Raw genomic sequence first — 18371 nt, 5'->3', positions numbered from 1 at the left:
AATATACTCTCCAGTATCATCTTTACCTTTGTGACTGCATAGATGAAGGCAGCTAACACTGACCCCATTCACTCTCGCTGGCTAGATATAGGCAGGTCAGGTCCCAAACCCCAATGTAATATAGGCTCCCTCTTTCACACTCTGTCAATGGCACAAAGCCCTATTGTTAATACAGTTCTCTACTCACACTCAAGATAAGAGTAAACAACACTGTCCTTCGACTACACAACTTTCTTCCTCTACATACATCTGCTCTTTCTGACAGCTTTCCTCCAGGCGTCTCATCACAGCAATACTGAAAGGGACTGTGGCAAGCCAGTTTTGGGACCCGTCCTCCAGGTAACCCGACCCTCCTCAATCCACTGCTGGGCCTTCCTAGGCTGTCCTTTACTCACCTAAAAGATGTGGACCCGGTGCCAGACAAGGTGGAAGCCATGGTTATAACCACAAACAATTTAGGAAATTGGAGCCCATACCCACAGATGGGCCCTGGGTTCACCCTCCCTCTGCCATCTTTTCTGCCTGGGCAAGGAAAGCTGGGTAATGCTTTAGGAGAAACTTGGGCTCCACTGTTACTATAACAACTAGAATAAATATTGGGGATTCTAGAATGGTACCTCAACAAGTCTTTATGGCTTAGGAAGTAATTTTCAATGCAGAGATCAGAGAGAAAAACCCAATAATTAATAAAAAGAAAAATTATGAAATCAACCAATCTAAGGCAAGCTCTTCCTAAACCAATTTAATTGATTGGTCACCCAGATTGGTCAGGATGAAAATTCTTTTTTTTTTTGAGACAAAGTCTTGCTCTGTCTTCCAGGATGGAGTGCAATGGCACAATCTCAGCTCACTGCAACCTCCAACTCCCTGGTTCAAGCGATTCTCCTGCCTCAGCCTCCCCAGTAGCTGGGATTACACGCATGTGCCACCACACCCAGCTAATTTTTGTATTTTTAGTAGAGACGGGGTTTCACCATGTTGGCCAGGATGGTCTCGATCTCCTGACGTTGTGATCCGCCAGCCTCAGCCTCCCAAAGTGCTGGGATTACAGGTGTGAGCCACCGCGCCCAGCTAGGATGAAAATTCTTAAAAGGTTAAACTTTATAGATATGGTACAGTCGAAAATTTTGGAGATCAGCTACCATATTTACATAAAATAGGGCAGGGTAGAGGGAACAGATTTTAGCTTTACTCATTCTGAGGCTGGAGAGACTCTTGAGTAATGACCATGAACAGCAAGCCCAGCTGTGTCTCATGCAGGCATGGCTTATAATATTTTTCCTATAGAGATCAGCTGTGCCTCAAACCGTGTGTTTTTAAAGCACTCAGAGAGAAGAGGATCTAAGGGACAATGCCAAAAAGGCAAAAAAGGCCCCGAAGTTATCCAATTTTTAAAAATCTTCCCTTGCTCCTTAATGACATTCAATAATAGTCTATTGACAAAACAAATAAGGGTTTCTCTGTTCCTATTTTGAACAATGTCAGGAAATCATCCCTAAGTTATCAGGATGGCAAAGAAAGCTAATCTTAAGAAGGCAAATCTTTGCTATTGAGAGAAACTTGCTTCATTGAATTGTTCATGGAAGAACCAAAAAAGGCAATGAAAGACATAAAAAATACTGATGTTCCCGGAGAGGCTGAGTCTTTTACTCCTAGGCAAGGAGCAGTATCAAGCTCATCAGAGTGTGATAAGCAATTCTTACCTTGCCAATCAATATCCAGTCACAAAAGACCAGCAAATCAGCAATGTCTCTACTTGTAACCAAAGTGTCACCTTGAGAGTTTAAGGAAAACGGAGGCTATTTTTGTTTTATCATTCTATTAAAGAAACACACACACACACACACACAACACACACAACACACACACACACACACACACCCTTGGCTTATTGTTTTGCTTTTGCTCTAAACATTCAGAACACAGAAATAAAAAAAGGACATACGTTTTGAACTTACATTAGATGAGTTTTCAAATTTGTAAAAGAAATAATCATCTGATCGATTTAAATGTCCTGTGATATGTATGTCACTAAAAGTGAGAAACCTGGTCCATGTGAAGCATCATTTTCAAAATGGCATTTCAGAAAAGTTTACAAAGGAGTCCTGACATGCCTGGGGAATTGTTTTGTTTTTGTTTTCCTAAATGGGAGAAGTTGCAGAAAAAGAAGGTCCCTGTGGGCCTTCCACAAGGAAGGTCCTGTGAAGGAAAACACAATATAACTGTTTCCAGTATCTTTAGCACACACAGGGGGAAACATTCAATAAAACAGAAGAGACTTTGAAAACACCAAAACTGCAGAACTTTGACAGCAATTAAAATGTCTGTTTAATCATGGCCCTAGACAGGAAAAGTAGTCTTCGAACAAACCCAGGGCAGGGTCCAGCCATCTTGGAAGTTGTTGTTTACATTAAAACAGCTACAGAACGGAAGGGATAACTTTATCTTTAGAATTCAACCGAATTTTCAAATTTAACCTCCTCTAAGAGTTAGTGCTGCTCTAAAACTTACTCAGGTTTTCTTGAACCAGCACCACCTACCTCTCTACTCTGGCTGATTCCTCCACAGCTCAGAGGGAACCAGTGAAATACTGTATATAATTTTGTGATGGTTCTGTCAGGGAAACTTGCTTTATCATTCTGCTTTTTGAGACAATAATGAAGCCATTCCTAAATAATCATCCGTAACAAAATATTATTTTTTGCTTATAAGGATTTACAGTAACTATTTTTACTACTGCCTGCTTATGGAGGCCCCTAAGAGTGGTTTCTACCTGTGGATTGTATATGTGTAACAGCCTTAATGAAAAGGAGAAAGGGATAAGGTACTAGCAGCTCTGCAGTCTGTCACGTGGAATGACTTTCATCAGTGAAATTTCCAAAGACAGGATCTTTTCTAATCCTGGGATTGGAAGAGAAAGGAGCATAAGGATATCTAGGTGCTTAATACCCGATTTGAGTTCAACAACAATCAGGAAAAGACAGTTACTAGAGACTTTTTCCCCCTTCTTTCACAGGTTTTACTCACAACCCATTCAGAGATCCTTTATCTCCTTCCTATCTTTTTATTAATGGAGCAATCTATGCAGGCAGATTTCAGTCCCTAAGAGTGCCTTGATTTCTGCCATAAACAAATCAGAAACTGTTAGAAAAAAAGGTATAGGAAAACAGAGATAGATGGGCTAAGTCTTCATTCTTCTAATGAGAAGTATGGTTTTTTGGGGAAAAAAAAAACACCACCAAAATTATGTTGTTCTTTGTTTTTCTGGTTTCCTGGAAACTCCCAATATGAAGTATTACTGTCTGAAATACTTGCTTTAGTGCTAGACTGCCGCATCACAAATGACACTAAGGAATGCCATAAATGTGCACGTTCCATGCTCTGATGTAATGTTCCCAGGCATGTACATTCACTGCAGAGCTGACCAATGACTATTATGACACGGCTCCTGCGATAAGGCTAGTCAAAATGGGAGCCTAAGTAGCCCCAAAATTTCCTTCACTAGTTGGTTGTGACTTGAAAATCAAACTAAGGGAAGATAATTCACACACTACATCTGAACACTTGCTTTTCGCATTCCAAAATATGCTAATGGAGGCTGAAATATCATTCAACCTAAAGAGTAACTGATACAGAAGACAGGAAATCCTCACTTATCCAATGTTCTTTAGCAAGACCTTCAATTCACAAGGGGACCATTGAACTCTTGTCAGTTTCTACTACCCCAGCTGGTTTCAGTAATACTGACAGGGGACAACAGAAGGATGATGGGAAGGCAGATGCGAGAGCTGATGCCAACAGCCTAGAAGGGCATATATACATCTTGTTGTAGAAGGTGCTGCTGAAGGCATTTATCAAATATTTAGAAAGTGACTTCCTTTACAGAAGTCACCTGGGGTTCAAAAATGGAAGTAAAATAATCTGGCAATTGTGAAAGCTTTCTGAAAATCTTTCTCCTCCAAAGTCCTAAGGAAATTTAAACCAATCATGCCCATGGTCAGACGAACAGATTTTAAGTAAATCTAAGAACATCCCTTATTATTTTTTATTTTGTTTACTAGAACATATTTAAACGAACTGAGAGTCCAGAGAAAGTAGGTTATTATGGAAAACATTTCCCTTCGCCCTTAAAATCACTGGATTTGGGTTATTCACTTTGAAGTTCTACTATGATCCAGTTTCCCATCAGAAGAGAAGCACTTTCAGCCACTGAAATCTAAGAGGACTTTCTTCAATGGCACCCAGCAGAAAGGAAAAAAATGAAAAGGAAAAAAATCTTCTTGCATTTGAAAAGTTATTAGTCTTACATGAAAGACATTACCTTCCAAAAAACAATAATGAAGACTGACTAGTTCAAGTCAGAAACCCAGGTTTGAGGTTTCCAAGGCCCTTTTATTAGGGGAAGTTCCCCTTTATAGCACAAGACTTCACAAATGTGTTGACAACAATCAGATTCATTTCTTAAAATTATGGAGAAAAAAGGGAAAAATAAAACAGATGCACTTTTTATATATATTGAACATAAATTAAAAGAATTTATAAAACAGTCACCTTTTTACAGAATAAATGCAGACTGAATTATAAATGCACCTCCAGGTTGAAGTTGTTTGAGTTGCTTTTCATTTTCCAATAATAAATAAATAAAATTTGTTCTTGAGTTTTAGATCCACCTGAGCCACGGCAGGACTCTTAAGTCATGACTGGGCTTTCTTCCCTTGGTCGCTCCTGTGCGCGGCATGTGAGTGTGCTGAGGTTACAGATTTCATTGGCCCATCAGCGTGTATGCTATCCTTTCGGGGTGGCATTCGCTCATTAATTCGGTCCAGACCTCGTGCTTCTTCAAAACTCCGGATCTTGTGCTGAAGCGAGAACCCTCTGATGGCTACAGAAAAACAGGAAGCAGGTGGAGAGAGCTCAATCAGGCAGCAAAGCAACAGGCTTTAAAAAAGTTTCTTAGCACACAGCAACCTCCTAGAGAAACACACAGAAAGGTGGCTATGGAGCACACGTCTAGTGAAAGTCATGGGCAATGTCTGACTGAATCAGTCTTGGCTGCAGCTACTGCTTCCTTAAAGCCCAAAGGGCAGCTGAAATTGTGAAAGTAATTTTCATAAAAGCTCTATATGCATAATCATGGTAGACATATACCTAACAAAAAGCTAACAAGTACTTACTGGGCCCCAGTACCTTTAAGAAAGAGTGTCTTATGTACCAGAAACATACTCAATGCTAGAACAAAGTCAACACTAGAATAATTGAACAAGTTAAACCCAGGGTAGTTGCTTTTAGCACAAAGACCACATAGACCACAAAAAAAAGTAACAAAAGAGCTAATCTTTTCGTTTAGGACAGCTTTCTATCTTGCACAACCAGGAGCTGTACATAAGTTAAAAACTTAAAAATAGCTTCTACACATTTTCCTTCTGATTCAACTTTTGTAACACCAAGTTAAGGCATTCGCATTTTGAACCATCTTACCTAATAAAACAATTACAAGTATAATATGTTTATCAATTCCAATGGTTTTCATAGAAACAAAGTTAATTTAACTTGCCTACCTTACTTAGGGCAACCTCAGAAATGAATTGAACTAAATTCCAGTCTACTTCTGCCTCTGCTCTTGAAATCTTTTAGAATCGCTGAAGAGGCTGACCTATTTGGCTCTCTTTAGAATCAAATGGATGTCTCTTGTACATGGAAGGGATACAGAAGTAAACCACTTGACCTCTCATGACCAGTTGCTTAAGCTTCTGCCGTTGCATTAAAGCTGATAGAGCCCAGAAAAAAAACTGTAGCTGTGGTGAAGGTTATTTAAAATTAATGCAAAGATAGGACACAAAGGAAACACCTGCTTCGTTAACATGCCTAGAAACAACTATACCTTTTCTCACTGTTATAGTTCTGGTGATGCAATAATAAAATATTTGAAATGTTGATAAAGCTTCGAAAAACCAGTACACAGACACATGGATCACATCTATCAGAGTAATATGGCCATACCTTCCCGGGCCTCTACCGCTTCTACTGTGGCTGTAAGAGGGCAGGAGCAGTAGCATGCAAAAACGAAGACAGAAAAAGAGTGAGTAAACCAACAGCACTGATGGCAGCACAGCCATCCCAGGGGCCCGTTTTTTAGCCTATCCCCATCCATAATGAAAGTCAACTAGTTAGAGAAGCGAGAAGATTATTGCGAGAGACTCAATTGGGGTGGGAGGAATATGGGGTGGGGAGTTTCTAATATTTTTAACATTTCGGGTGCCATGGAACATTGCTCTTTTCATTTTAGGTAGCCAACTGCTACTTTATATCTTGATATCCATGTATCGAAACAACATGTAGAATCAAATAGTTTGACATCACAACAATCCTTAGTTTGTAAAATATCTCAGGTGATATTAAATGAGCTACTGCTGGGTCCTATTCAAAAAGCTTATTTACAACTACATCTTATTGCTCTCAAGTGACTTATTTGGAGTCCAACTGCCCTATTAATTACTTCATTTAAAAAAAAAAGAGTGGCCTTTGAACAGCAGACTGGCATTTGGAAGGAGAGAAAAATAGGTTCCATGTGAAGGGTTATTTCTTGTCCAGGAGTGGAGTACAAAGCTAACAAAAGCATAGAACTATTGAATTCCTAATGCAAATGTGTGTACCCATCTGCTATAAAAATATAGCAGAGGCTAATGTTTCCAATCCATATGGCTTCCATACAGTGTTCAAGAGAGTAGGCCAGTAACTAAGAAAGCCCTCTTCTTTCTTAGGAATGGAAAAGGAAGCAACTTAAAAATTAGTACCAACAGGTAAACTTCCTTGCATCTCCTTTCTCAGACAGTAAAAACGCTAATATATGAAAAGGTACAGGGTGCCACAAGAAAGATCCTATTAGGAGAACCCTGTCAGTTACTCCAGTATCAAGTTGCCAAAAGAAGGCAGTGAAGAATAATGAGCAGTAACAGTTTGCTGCTATTCCCAAGGCTTTATATATCAATATGAGAAGAGAAACTGAAAGAACTACATTAACTACCTAATGGAATGTGAAAAATGGATAACTGAAATCTACTTATGAAGTGCTTTCATTTGTCAACCATAGGCAGGCATGTATTAAATCACTGTCACACCCTCTCTAATCTCCTTAAGTGGAACAAATACCCTTGACAAGAAAGCTACAGTGCCTTCTCACAGCACGTCACTGATGTAACTGTTAGGAAGTGGGAGAACAAAGCACTGCTGAAACTCTATACTGAGTGTTGGTCTAATTAGAGTTTAAAAGCTACACGGTAAAATGTGTATGATATTACCTTGTTTGGGGCCCTCCCAGAATTGCTATTCACATTGGGTATAAAGATAGCAGCCTGCAGTAAGGGCCATTATAAGAAACAGTCATATCAAATGACCTGAACTTTTGTTTTCCTTTTTAACATCTTAACTGAAATAGAATTCATATACCACAAAACTCACTTGTTTAAAGTATACAAGTCAATGGTTTTAATATAGTAGAGTTGTGCAACCATCACCACAATCTGTGCTTAGAATATTTTCATTGCCCCAATGAGAAACCCCCCACTTATTAGCACTCACTTCCCATTTCCTTCCCTCACCTCTTCCCCTTAATCCTGGTTGAATGCGAATCTACTTTCTCTGTAGATTGGTCTGTTCTGGACATTTCAAATGAGTGGCATCATATAATATGTGGTCTGTAGTGACTGACTTCTTTCACTTAGCATAATGTTTTCAAGGTTCAGTCATGTTGACATGTATACCTGCATTTAATTCCTTTTTATGGCTGAATAGTATTCCATTGTGTTTACCACATTATCCAGTTTATGGACAATTGCTTTTTTCTGCTTTTTGGCTATTATGTTGAATGCCATTTATGAACATTTGTGTACAAGTTTTTGCGAGGACATATTTTCATTTCTTTGTGGGGTATGTAGCTATGACTGGAATTGCTGAGTAATAAGTCAATTCTATGTTTAATCATTTGAAGACCTGTCAGAATGTTTTCCAAAGCAGCTGTACCATTTTACATTTCCACCAGCAGTGTTAAGAAGGTCCCAATTTCTCCACATTCTCATCAACACTTCTTATTAACTGCTGTCTTTTCACAGCCATCCTACTGACTGTGAAGTGGTATCCCATTGTGGTTTTGATTAGCATTTTCTGAATGTCTAATGATGTCAAACATCATTTCATGTGCCATTTGTATGTCTTCATGGGAAAAATGTCAATTCAATTCTTTACCCATTTTTAACTGGGTTGTCTTCTTATTCAGTTGTAAGAGTATATTTTCTAGATACCAATCTCTTAGGAGATATATGATTTGAAAACATTTTCAACCATTCTGTGGGATGTCTTTTCATTTTCTTGATAGTACCATTTGCAGTACAGAGTTTTTAATTTTGATGTAGTCCAATTTATAACTGATCTGTTTTAATCTGATGGTCTTTGTGAATCTTGTCCTGTACTTGGCTTTCTCCACTATTTTGGCTACTGGGATGCTTAGAGTCAAATTTGTGGCTATTGGCTTTATTTTTGTTTACCTTTGTGCTTCAATTTCCAAGCATATTTATTTTACTCCACTATGCTTCATGTATACTGTAACTCACGCCAATCCCTCTTAGATCAAGGTGAGACATACATGAATGTATGTTACATGGCCATATGGGATACTGTTGGTTGAAAGCTCTCCAAGTTAAGTTATATGAACAATAAAAGGTCTTTTTTAGTTAATGCTCCAGTTTGCCAATGAGCTGGTGGAACTGAGACTCCAATGTGAAAATAACAAAATAAACTCACTTCCTGTGAATCAATAAGAATAAGAAACTCTAAAAAGTTGGCTCCAACTTTACCTTTGTTCTCACACATTACTGAAGATTTCTATCAATTTTGGAAGTATCAATAAATGGTCCTATCTTGATTAAAACACTCATATTCAACTCATACTTTGGGGCTGAGCCCAAAAGGTGACCAAGAATTAGAAACAAATTTCCAAATAACATAGCTATATAATTCTGTTGCTCAGCCCTGATTTGCAGATTTGCTTTCTCAAGGTTTAGACAAAGTTGGTTTCAATTAAAACAATTTTGTGGATCAGCAAATTTTCATAATGTTTACCTAAGGATGCTATAGGACATTCCTTTTTTTCTCTTAACTCATGTTACTGCCTATTACTCTATCTTTGTTGTCAGAGTTGCTCTTGGAATATCTCAGATGACTAATTACCAAGCAAAGCAATGGTGGGAACATATTCTGCTCACAAAAAACTGCACATTTATTTGAGAAAAATATTCAATCGGAAATAGTTTACTGATACTTTCTGTGAAACTAAAGGAACTAGGAAAATAAACTATACTTCCAAAGAGAAAATGTTCAGACTTCCTTCTAAATAGCTGAACTCTAATATCTCAGTATTCTATTTGAAAGAGAAGGAGGAATTCAATCTTATAAAAAGAAAAAAGGGCTGGGCACGGTGGCTCACGCCTGTAATCCTAGCACTTTGGGAGGCTGAGGCGGGCGTATTGCCTGACCTCAGGAGTTCGAGACCAGCCTGAGCAACATGGTGAAACCCCATCTCTACTAAAATATAAAAAATTATCCGGGCATGGCGGTGTACGCCTGTAGTTCCAACTACTTGGGAGGCTGAGGCAGGAGAATTGCTTGAACCTGGGAGGCGGAGGTTGCAGTGAGGCAAGATCGTGCCACTGCACTCCAGCCTGGGCAACAGACCAAGACTCTGTCTCCAAGAAAAGAAAAAAAATGGGTTTGTCCCTGTTAGTCAATAGCAATGAAATTTCTACAAAAGAAAAAGGACTCCTATAAGTGGCAGGATGGCCAGGCACAGTGGCAGATGCCTGTAGTCCCAGCCACTCGAGTAGCTGAGGCAGGGGGATTGCTGGAGCCCAGCAACTGGGCGCTGCCATGAGCTATGACAGTACCTGTAAATAGCCATTACATTCTAGCCTGGGCAACTCTGTCTCTTGGGAAAAAAAAAGAAAAAGAAAAAAGGCCAGATGAACGATGAGGTGGGAAAAAAACTAAATAGAAACAATTCAACAAAACAAGGGGAGCAAAAAAAGCAGTTAAACTTTAGTTTAAGATATTAATGCTTCAATACCAATTTTCATACCTAGTGTTAGTCACCCAGTAATATGATCTCCTGTCTCTTCCCCTTGCATGTTTATTCTCACGAACATCAATCTTTTCATTCCAGGATTCCAGAAAGCCCTTTCCTAAGAAGTCAGCTCCCGGGTAAATTTCAGAATTGGTACTCTGATTGAAGAGGTGATTTTGGCACTGGAATAGAATATGGCTGCAGGGAAAGAGGCAAACTCCCTCTCTGATTGAGAAACTGCAACCCCCTCAAACTGTTTTCTTTAAGGTACAAAATATACACGAGGCACAGCAGGTGCACAAATCTGAAGTGTACAGCTCAACACATTCTTACATATGTATACACATGTCTAACTACCACCATGATAATGATACAGAACATTCCTAACACTCTAGATGTTCCCTGTGCCCTTCTGGGACAATATTCTCCCACCAGAGGAAGTGACATTCTGACTTTATTATCACTGATTAGTCCAATGGTTCTTAAATATTATATAAATCAGACAGTCTGTGCTCTTTTATGTCTGGCTTTTGCAGTTTTCTGTAATGTCTATGAGATTCAACCATGTTGTAGCATGTGTCCATAATGTGTTATTTTTTATTGCTGAGTATTATTCCATTGTATAAATAGAATACAGTTTATTTATTTATATTTCAGAATACAATTTATTTATGTAGTCTGCTACTGATGGACATCTGGGTTGTTTCCAGCTTTGAGCTATTATGAATAAAGCTACAGTGAACATTCCCATGCATAACCTTTGGTGAACACATCCAGTTTCTCTTGGATATACACCAGGTGTGGAACTGCTGGGTTACAGGGTAGACATATGTTTAGCTTTACTGCCCAATAGTTTTCTAAAGCACTTGAATCAATTTACAAGCCCTTTAGCAACATACCTAGTACTAGTTCTCCACAAACACACCAATACTTGGTATTGTCAGACTCTTTTTTTTTTTTTTTGGAGACAGGGTCTCGCCCTGTTGCCCAGACTGGAGTGCAGTGGCACAATCATAACTTACTACAGCCTCAAACTCCTGGCCTCAAGTGATCCTCCCACCTCAGCCTCCCAAAGTGCTGGGATAACAGGTGTAAGTCACCATGCCCTGGCCCAAACTTTTAATTTTTAGCCATTCTAGTGGGTATGTAATGGTACCTCACTGTGGTGTTTGTTTTTTTTTTTTTTTTGAAACAGTCTTGGTCTGTGATCCGGGCTGGAGTGCAGTGGTGTGATCTTGGCTCGCTGCAACCTCCACCTCCCGGGTTCCAGTGATTCTAGTGCTTCAGCCTCCTGAGTAGCTAGGATTACAGGAGTATGCCACCATGCTCAGCTAATTTTTGTATTTTTAGTAGAGGTGGGGTTTTGCTGTATTGGCCAGGCTGTTCTTGAACTCGTGGCCTCAAGAGATCTGCCTGCCTCAGCCTCCCAAAGTGCTGGGATTACAGGCGTGAGCCACCGCTCCCGGCCCTCACTGTGGTTTTAATATCTATTTCCTAGATGAAAAACTATAATAATATTAAGATCTTTTCATATGTTTATTGGTCACTTTGGTTTTTTTTGAGATGGAGTCTCACTCTGTCGCCCAGGCTGGAGTGCAGTGGCGCGATCTCGGTTCACTGCAACCTCCGCCTCCCGGATTCAAGCAATTCTCCTGTCTCAGGCATCCGAGTAGCTGGGATCACAGGTGCCCACCACCATACCTGGCTAATTTTTCTATTTTTAGTAGAGACGGAGTTTCACCATGTTGGCCAGGCTAGTCTCGAACTCCTGACCTCAGGTGATCCGCCCGCCTCGGCCTCCCAAAGTGCTGGGATTACAGGCGTGAGCCACTGTGCCAGGCCTATTGGCCACTTTGATATCCTCTTTTGTGAAGTGCCTGTTTAAATCTTTTGACCATTTTTGAAATTTGTTTTTTCCTATTGATTTATAGTTCTTTATATATTCTGGATACAAGGGCTTTGTGAGACACGTGTATTGCAAAAAATTTTCTTCCATTTTGTGTCTTTGCCTTTTTCCTCTCTTAATCATGTATTTTTAAGAAGAGAAGTTCTTTATTTTAATGAAATTCAACTGGCTTTTTAAGGTTAGTACTTTTTGTGTCCTACTTAAGGACTCTGTCTACCCCAGTGTCTACTCTCCATACTTTCTTCTTGTTTTACTGTTTTGCTTTTTACACTGAAGTTATAATAAGCCATTCTGATTTAGGTTTTCTGTATGGAGGGAAGTAGGGGTGAAGATTCATTTCCCCGCTTATGGTATAACCAACTGCTCTCGTGGCATTTTCTGAGGAAAGCCCCCATTTGTAAGTGTGTGCTGACTGTTAGGTAACGGGAGCACACCTTCCATGGAGGAGCACTCTCATACTCACCTGTCTCGATAGTCTGCTTGCCTCCTGAGAGGACGCCCAGAGGGAGTGTGCCTGTGGGAGTCAGGCCCTTGAGAGTCAGCACACTCTCACTTTCTTGCCTGCAAAGGGAGACCAAAACCCTGGGTTAATGCCCGGGAACTCTCCATTCAGCAACTCAAAGATATTGAAGGAAGTGAAGAAAGACAGCAGAGATGGAAGATAGGTTCTCCTACCTCCTACGCCTTCCCTGACTCAAAGAAAGGGATGTTTTCCACAAATATTTTCATTTTAAACAATCAGCCAGTTCTTGTTTTTCAATTAGAAGCATTTAACAGCCAGGCACTGTTCTAACATTTCCCATATTTTATCCCATTTAATACACCTAACAACCTGTGCGCTAGGGCCTATTATTATTTTTACTTTACAGGCAAGGAAACTAAGGCACAGAGATGAAACCCAAGATCACACAGGTAAGAAGAGGTAGAGCCAGAATTTGAACACAGGCAATCGGGTTGGAAAGTCCACACTAAACCACTACATTCACTACATCTAAGCTACTAACAAATCAATGTTTGCTGGAACATTTTTAGTCGCTTTAACATGTTCATTGAATTTGCACTCAACCTAAAGACCTGCAGTTTCAATACTACATTCCAATTCTAAAAAAACTGTTCTGAATTCGACGTCTAATTTACTCTCAAAATGCCTTTAATCCGCACTGTAATGACAGACATCCTTACCGAAGAATTGAAAAGACCCGTGCCATCTTCCCAATGGCTCTGATCTTATTCCTGATGATCTCCTTACGAACTGTAGTGCTTCCTTAGAGAATACAAAGAATAAGTAGGTTAAAGGGATGTGTTAATAGGCTGCCTTTAAAAAATTCAGGATGAAGTGTCTTAAGTTAAAGAAACAATTGTTTTTAAAAAACAGAAATGAAGGCTTAAGTTTGTTTAAACAAACAAAAATCTCAGGAAGTTCTAAGGAGCAAGAGAAAAAATGACTCAGAAGATAAAAAGATGAAGTAAAAAATGAGAGGCCACAAAAAAGACAGACTGGGTGGATCTATGAGAGGTAGGAACTTATTTGTGGTTGTGAAACGTAGAACACAGCAAAGAATAAAACACACACATACATAAACAAACCTCACAAAGAAAGCTGCTACAGCAAAGATGTCTTTTGATAATGCTGTGGGCCACCTTAGGGTGCAGGGTTCGGCCTGCCAAATGGCAAGTGATCATTCCAGCAGCTGTCTTCTGTATGTAAACAGAACACCCAGCTAGCTCTCCCGAACTTAGTGAGGGCTGCTTTCATTCTATAAGCTTCACTTATATTAGTGAGTTATTGCCTCACGATACTACTTACAATTGTGCACTATATTAAAAAGCAACAACAGAAAAAGTTAACTTAAGACTTTATGGCTTTTTCTTTTCTAAGATTCTGAAAATAGCCCACACATGAGAAGCTAAGGTCCAGCATGCACCAGGTGACTACAGTCAAAAGTCAGAAAAAGAAACATGGCCTCTCCTTCCTCACATCCAACCCTCAGCACCCTGCCAGATCACGCAACAGGTCCAGAGAAAACATATACATTAAAACTGAAGGGGCAGATGGAGAGCCTTTCTGAAATTATTCAACTACCAATTTTAAGTCTAACCAATAGACTATGGTGGGACAGAGAGTAAGCATTAAGCTCTTAGCACGGTTTAGTCGGATACCTTTCTGATAGCTTGGAATGTAGTGATCTTCAGGGAGAAGAAACACCAAGAAACAAGGAGATGAAGACAGAAATATGAGAAGAGAAATTTATGTTTACATGGAAAAGAGAAAAAAAAATCAAAGTGAAATGCAATGAGAGAAACAGGCTATTATCTTTACCAGCTCATAAGAGATATCCTTGGAATCATGATACAACATTAAATTGCAAATTTATTTTGTCAGTAGTTTCTTCCATTTCTTAAAAGTTTATGGTTTTACATTAATTCACATCTATGAGCATCCAACATTTTCTACCCCCACAGATCATGAAAATAACATTAAACAAAGATACTATTTGCAGAATAAATGATGCCAAAAACAAGGAACAAAAACGGAGGATAGAACAGTTTACAAATCTCTTCACAGGAATAGTATGTTTTTTTGTTTAATGGATTCTATAGCTTCTCTTTCAGGGGATATAATCGTTCTTCCTTTTTTTTTTTTTTTTTTTTTGAGATGAGTCTCGCTCTGTCGCCAGGCTGGAGTGCAGTAGTGCGATCTTGGCTCACTGCAACCTCTGCCTCTCAGGTTCAAGCAATTCTCCTGCCTCAGCCTCCCGAGTAGCTGGGACTACAGGTGTGTGCCACCACACCCCAGCTAATTTTTGTATTTTTAGTAGAGATGGGGTTTCACCATGTTGGCCAGCATGGTGTCGATCTCCTGACCTCATGATCCACCTGCCTCAGCCTCCCAAAGTGCTGAGATTACAGGCGTGAGCCACTATGCCCGGCCCATTCTTCCTTTTTATTTATTTATTTATTTATTTATTTTTATGTTTGTGGTGGGAAAGAATAGGAAATATATGTGTTTTTGTTTGTTTGTTTGAGACAGGGTCCCCCTCTGTTGGCCAGGCTAGAGTGTAGTGGCAAGATCTCCGCTCATTGCAACCTCTGCCTCCCAGGTTCAAGTAATCCTCCCACCTCAGGCCCCCAAGTAGCTGGGACCGGAGGCACTCGCCATCACATCTGGTTGATTTCTGCATTTTTAGTAGAGATGGGGTTTCACCATGTTGCCCAAGGGGATATTCGGTTTTTCTTTTGTTTTTCACTTGGCTGCACTATTTCCTCAAGAAGAACTGGTTCCTTGTAGTGATCTCCTATACCATAAATAAAAACACTCGCAAGCTATCTTCCATATGCTGTTGATCTTCAGTGCGGAACCTGAAGCATGAGTGCGGAACCTGAAGCATGAGAGTGTATGGTAATTTCCTCTAGATTCCCAAAGGGAGTTGTGTTTTCTCCACGATGGAGATGGTTTATCCTCACAGTTAAGGGAACCACCTTAGCACAGAGCCTGGATAGGATGAGGCCGGTTTGTGCTTGGATGACCACCACTTTTCCAGAATCTCTTGCATTGTCAGACAAGTCAGGACCTACCTTTATAATCAAACCTCCCACAGCACACTAGGAAAAAAAGTACTTGGCTACATATATAATAAAATGTTACTGTATAAAAAGATCCCTCACACACCAATAAGAAAAAAATCAAAATGGGGCTGGGCGTGGTGGCTCATGCTTGTAATCCCAGCTCTTTGGGAGACCGAGGCAGGCAGACCACTTTGAGCTCAGGAGTTCCAGACTAGCCTGGGCAACATGGCAAAACCCCATCTATACTAAAAATACAAAAATTAGCTGGTCATGGTGGCACGCGCCTATAATCCCAGCTACTCGTGAGGCTAAGGCAGGAGAATCGCTTGAACTCGGGAGGTGAAGGTTGCAGTGAGCAGAGATCGCGCCACTGCACTCCAGCCTGGGTGACAGAACAACACTCTGTCTCAAAAAAAAAAAAAAAAAAAAAAAGGATAGAAGATATGAATTGACAAGTCACAAAAGAGAGATAAACATTGCCAACAAACACAAGAAAAAATTGTCCATTAGTCTCATAAAAATATAAACTAAAAATTTAATTAAAAACTTAGTAACACCAGACTATAACAAGTATCATAAACAGTATTGGAGACAGCACTGTGACTATGCATCCTGCAAAATGTAAAGTGGTACAGCCTTTCTAGAGGCTGTATCAGAAATTTCTATCTGTATCAGAATTGAAATTTTAAGTAATAATTGACACAGATATTCAATTTCTACAAATTCATCCTATGGAAATAATCAAGAAGTGTTATTCCTGATTTTCTAATATTGTTTTACTTCCTTTCATCTGACATATTTATTTACTGTTTTTCCTCCCTACACTAGCAAATAAGCTTATTGAGAGCAAGGACCTAAACAATACAGTACTTGGTATATATCAAGCATGTAATAAATATTGGTTAAGAGAATGTGCACATTTTTATCTAAACAAATGTTCAAAACTATATGGGTTTTGTCAGCAAAAACTTGGGAAAAACTCCAATAACCAACACCACCGGGATTAGTTAAAACACTGATCAACATGGACAACTACAGATCCATTAGAAACTAGTCTACAAAGAAACTCCACAAAAATAGTGTACTACAGAGGAAAGCTATGTGCAAAGATAAAAGACAATTAACACAGTATACATTAAGATGTTAACTGTGGATATCTACAAGATGATGGGATTATGGGTGACTCTCTTTCCTTATTTATGGTTTCTCGTATTTTTCAAATTTTATTTTTCTACAATGAACTAACTTTATTTTTAATAAGACAAAGAAAATCATTCAAAATAAACTAAAACAACTAAAACCAAAACCAAACCTCTTTCTAGTTTTAGTTCAAAGGAGGAAAAGTTTACCTTCTGCTTCATCATCAGAAATCAGTTCGTCATCAGAGCATATGTTGAGCACATTTACCAGCATCTCTGTGACTAAGTAAGACAAAATAATCCAAAATTTACGCAATTAATGAGGTACTTTCTCTAAAATAATGTGGATATCTAAATAAACACACGTTAAGTAAGCATAAGCAAAAATTATTTATCATTATGTTAGTAAGAATAGCTATAAAAAGTAGCATAAATGTAAACTTTCAGGTTTAAAAAGAATTTGGGTAGATTACTTGCTCCAGTAAAAGTCTGGAGTCTTTGAAGATCTATTGCCTAATTACTTGATTTTACCGGATTGCTGTTCAGAGCTTCTTCCCACACTGATACACATGTGAGAAAATTTTTTTCCCACTTTACAAAGTTAAGCCAACAGGCCTATGTCCAACAGGCTTAGCTAATTTGAGTAGCTGTACAAATAAAATTGTAAGGACAATAAATTCTGTTTAAATCTCTTCAGTACTGAAGAAATCTGAGGGAATGACAAGTAACTATATTATTTTAACATCTTGATCATAGTAGGTCAGCTACTTTAAATTGATATTTACAATTAAAAAACCATAATATATTAAAATTTAAGAACCAATTACATGCCATTTACAAATCTATGTAGAGGCTGGGCACGGTGGCTCACACCTGTAATCCCAGCACTTTGGGAGGCTGAGGAGGGCGGATCACTTAAGGTCAGGAGTTTGAGACCAGCCTGGCCAATATGGTGAAACCCTGTCTCTACTAAAATACAAAAATTAGCCGGGTGCAGTGGCACATGCCTATAATCCCAGCTCCTCAGAAGGCTGAGGCAGGAGAATTGCTTGAACCTGGGAGGCGGAGGTTGTAGTTAGCTGAGATCGTGCCACTGCACTCCAGCCTGGGTGACAGAGCGAGACTCCATCTCAGAAAAAAAAAAAAAAAATCTATGTAGAGAACAAACAAAATTAGAAAACATTTCTGAATCATGGAGGGGCTCATGCAAATACAAGGTATGCTCAGTCACCAAACAACTGATGAGACATGTGCTTTAGTTCTCTTACCTTTTTCCCCAACAAAAGGCAAAGACCATGTGAAAACATCCATAAAGTTTGGAAGCCAGTAGGGGTGTGGAGAACAGTTAAACTGCCTGATATTCATGACATTGTTTTCATATTTCAACACAGCAGCTAAAAAGGAAAAAAGCAAGAAAATCTGGCACAGAGGAACATGGCATGGCAAGTGGTATGCTTTGTACAGCTGTGTACCTGCTACACAGAATTCGAGAACTTTCCATTTGTAAAGTCAGGACTTGACTAGGTAAAGGGCAGATGGAAAATTTTAAAGCCTTTTATTCAGTTCATTCTCTTAAGAGTTATTCCAAGGAACAAAGTTACCTGAAGAGCTCATATAATAAAAGTACAAAAGAAACTGAAACTTTGGA

At 39.2% G+C, this 18371-nt stretch overlaps 2 protein-coding genes and 1 long non-coding RNA gene across 37 annotated transcripts in view; 1 reads left to right on the top strand and 2 right to left on the bottom strand.

Annotated features, from left to right (window-relative positions):
- SORBS3 (sorbin and SH3 domain containing 3) overlaps positions 1-591 on the bottom strand; it is a 30584-nt gene extending 29993 nt beyond the window's left edge. For 2 of the 4 annotated variants that reach the window (XM_063816928.1, XM_063816929.1), the window contains exon 1: positions 396-591. The gene's annotated coding sequence lies outside the window, so the exon portion shown is untranslated. The remainder of the gene's footprint in view (positions 1-395) is intronic. The other 2 variants (XM_009454985.5, XM_009454986.5) reach the window with 2 other exon arrangements.
- Positions 88-10420, top strand: LOC134810838 (uncharacterized). The gene is made up of 2 exons (XR_010159446.1): positions 88-339; positions 10211-10420. It is a non-coding gene; the product is annotated as an uncharacterized LOC134810838 (long non-coding RNA).
- Positions 4353-18371, bottom strand: part of PPP3CC (protein phosphatase 3 catalytic subunit gamma) — a 101149-nt gene continuing 87130 nt past the window's right edge. For 10 of the 32 annotated variants that reach the window (XM_063816938.1, XM_063816946.1, XM_054657303.1 and 7 more), the window contains 6 exons: positions 17992-18117; positions 16934-17005; positions 13200-13281; positions 12481-12578; positions 6001-6030; positions 4353-4882 (listed from right to left, as the gene is read on the bottom strand). In XM_063816938.1, the coding sequence (XP_063673008.1) occupies positions 4695-4882; positions 6001-6030; positions 12481-12578; positions 13200-13281; positions 16934-17005; positions 17992-18117 (596 nt within the window). In that variant the 3' untranslated portion in view covers positions 4353-4694. Of the gene's footprint in view, positions 4883-5558; positions 6031-7774; positions 9481-11074; positions 11571-11942; positions 12579-13199; positions 13282-14177; positions 14205-16933; positions 17006-17991; positions 18118-18371 lie in introns of those variants that run through there. The other 22 variants (XM_063816936.1, XM_001155813.8, XM_063816940.1 and 19 more) reach the window with 11 other exon arrangements.

This window comes from Pan troglodytes, chromosome 7 (assembly GCF_028858775.2).
Source record: "Pan troglodytes isolate AG18354 chromosome 7, NHGRI_mPanTro3-v2.0_pri, whole genome shotgun sequence".
NCBI classification, from domain to species: Eukaryota; Metazoa; Chordata; class Mammalia; order Primates; family Hominidae; genus Pan; species Pan troglodytes.
This window is presented reverse-complemented; position numbering and strand designations above follow the sequence as displayed.